This window comes from Chanos chanos, chromosome 16, assembly GCF_902362185.1.
Source record: "Chanos chanos chromosome 16, fChaCha1.1, whole genome shotgun sequence".
Lineage (NCBI taxonomy): Eukaryota > Metazoa > Chordata > Actinopteri > Gonorynchiformes > Chanidae > Chanos > Chanos chanos.
Window position 1 is genome coordinate 8,035,317 of NC_044510.1, and position 2,025 is coordinate 8,037,341.

At 35.4% G+C, this 2,025-nt stretch overlaps 1 protein-coding gene across 1 annotated transcript in view; it reads right to left on the reverse strand.

The window, feature by feature from the left end:
* Window positions 1–1,278, reverse strand: part of cabp5b (calcium binding protein 5b) — a 5,914-nt gene extending 4,636 nt beyond the window's left edge. The window contains exon 1 of the mRNA XM_030793789.1: window positions 1,225–1,278. Within this exon, the coding sequence (XP_030649649.1) occupies window positions 1,225–1,272 (48 nt within the window). The 5' untranslated portion in view covers window positions 1,273–1,278. The remainder of the gene's footprint in view (window positions 1–1,224) is intronic.
* Window positions 1,279–2,025: the final 747 nt, after the last annotated feature.

The following is a 2,025-nucleotide window of genomic DNA, read 5'->3' on the forward strand; positions in this document are numbered from 1 at the left end:
TATTCAGTTATTAATTTACTTTCTACTGAGTGACTTATCTTGGCCCTTTAGAATGACATTTAAGGGCAACTGTTTCCACACACCACATGCATTTTAAAAGAAAAGGAAAGGAAAGAAAAGAAAAGAAAAAAGAAAAGAAAAGAAATCGTACTATGTTTTTAACTGTGGAATATAGCAACTTCCTTGCTGTTTGACCACTTTTCATCATTACGTTAAAATTTCAAGCAATTTTTAATCCTTTTTTTTTTTGCTGCCCTCCCTCTTGATGAAACGAGAAGACAGGAGTCAAAACATCTGTAAGGTTTTGAATTTTCTAGATCAAACTCCAACAGAGACTACAACAGTCTTAGTCTCTTAATCCAATATTAATCCCATCTTTCCACTCAGCGGAGGAGAGGGGTGTGCGAACTTACACCGGTCGATTGCAAAGTTAACGTTCTCTCAAGTCAAGAAATGATTTATGAGCTTAGCAGTCAGTTCACAAGAGGATGAAATGATGTGGATAAATTTATCACCAAGGCGTCTGTAAAACTGCCTGTAAAAAGTGTCACAGTTTATAACCTGTGTTAGTCTTAGTTGCACTCTGCCTTGATACACCTATTTATAAACTACTTTTCCATGCCTTCACTGCACTGATATGTATACAATAAGATGTCACACAAGTAGATTATTCTGGAAAATGTATTACTGAGGCAAGTCATGTAGTGTGACGTTAAATAGGCTAAATTAAACTGCTTGTAGGAAGATAATATGACAAATGCCTTGAGACAAACAAACATCAAATAAATAAGGTTGTACATAAGAATTACACACCAGTAACACCATGTACAGTAAGAGGCTAAAAACAACACTAAACACTAAACACTAACACTAAAATCAGAATGAGATTGAGAATGAGAGTTAGAATTGGAATTAGAATTAGAATTAGAATTAGAATTTCATCAGAAATTTAAAACTGGGTGAAGACATTTTATTTTAAAGCAATGCCACACACTTCAGATTTTTTAAAAGTCAATAGTCTAGTTATTTTGATTGCATAAAAAGAGAAATATGGTGAAATTCTGTGAAAATTCTGTGAAACTGAAATGTACCATCTTATACTTTTCCTTTGACACTGATCGATATACCCTTATTCGAACAAAAAAATTTGGATTATATCTGGACACAAACATAGAAATGCACAAACACACACACACACACACTGAAAGATTCTTGCACACTTACAGTATTTTTGGCCCCCCTCAGGAAGATGCATGCTGGTCCAAAACTCATTGCTTCTTGTGTCAAGTCTCAGCTTTACTCACGGCAGAGTAGAAGTGTGTGAGAGAGTAAGTGTCTGTGTGTGTATTTGTGTGTGTGTGTGTGTGTGCTCTTGGATTAAAATAAAGTGACCGCAGCCCTGTGCAGAAAAAAAGTGCAAAGACAAACAGTTAGAAAAAAGCCTTAATGTGTTGTCCAACTTGACCTCATTTGTTTTGACAGTCTCATCCCGTTGCTCTTGCTATAAAGTTATCCATCATACAAATGACTGTTTAAGTCCAACCATTCAGAAATAATGTATTCTTCATGCACACATAAAGTGCATTTGGTATTACTATTTTCCCTGCAAAATGTCAATGAGATATTTCAATTTCTACATTATGTCAAGAAGTCCGAAAACTAATCAAAATTAGTCACCGTCTGATAATACTGTTAAAACTATTTTGTTGTCAACCAAGCATCGTTCATGAAGTAACCAAAAAAAAAAAAAAAGTCACAAACTCCTTACTGATCGATTCTCCTCTCCTGCAGTCCTCGAAAGATGAGGAAAAAAATGAGAAAAATCCTTTTAAGGGGGAGGAAATTAATTTTTTTTTTCTCTCCAAGTTACTTCTCGTTTAGTCTTCTCTCTTTCATCTGCAGGCTGACTCAAGTGTTTTTTATCTTCTCTTGTTTACTGCTGACTTGTGGAGCGAAAGAGCGAACAACCCACCACACTGTCTGTCAGTTGAGACTGAATTATTAAACAAGCAAGGGGAGGGAAGG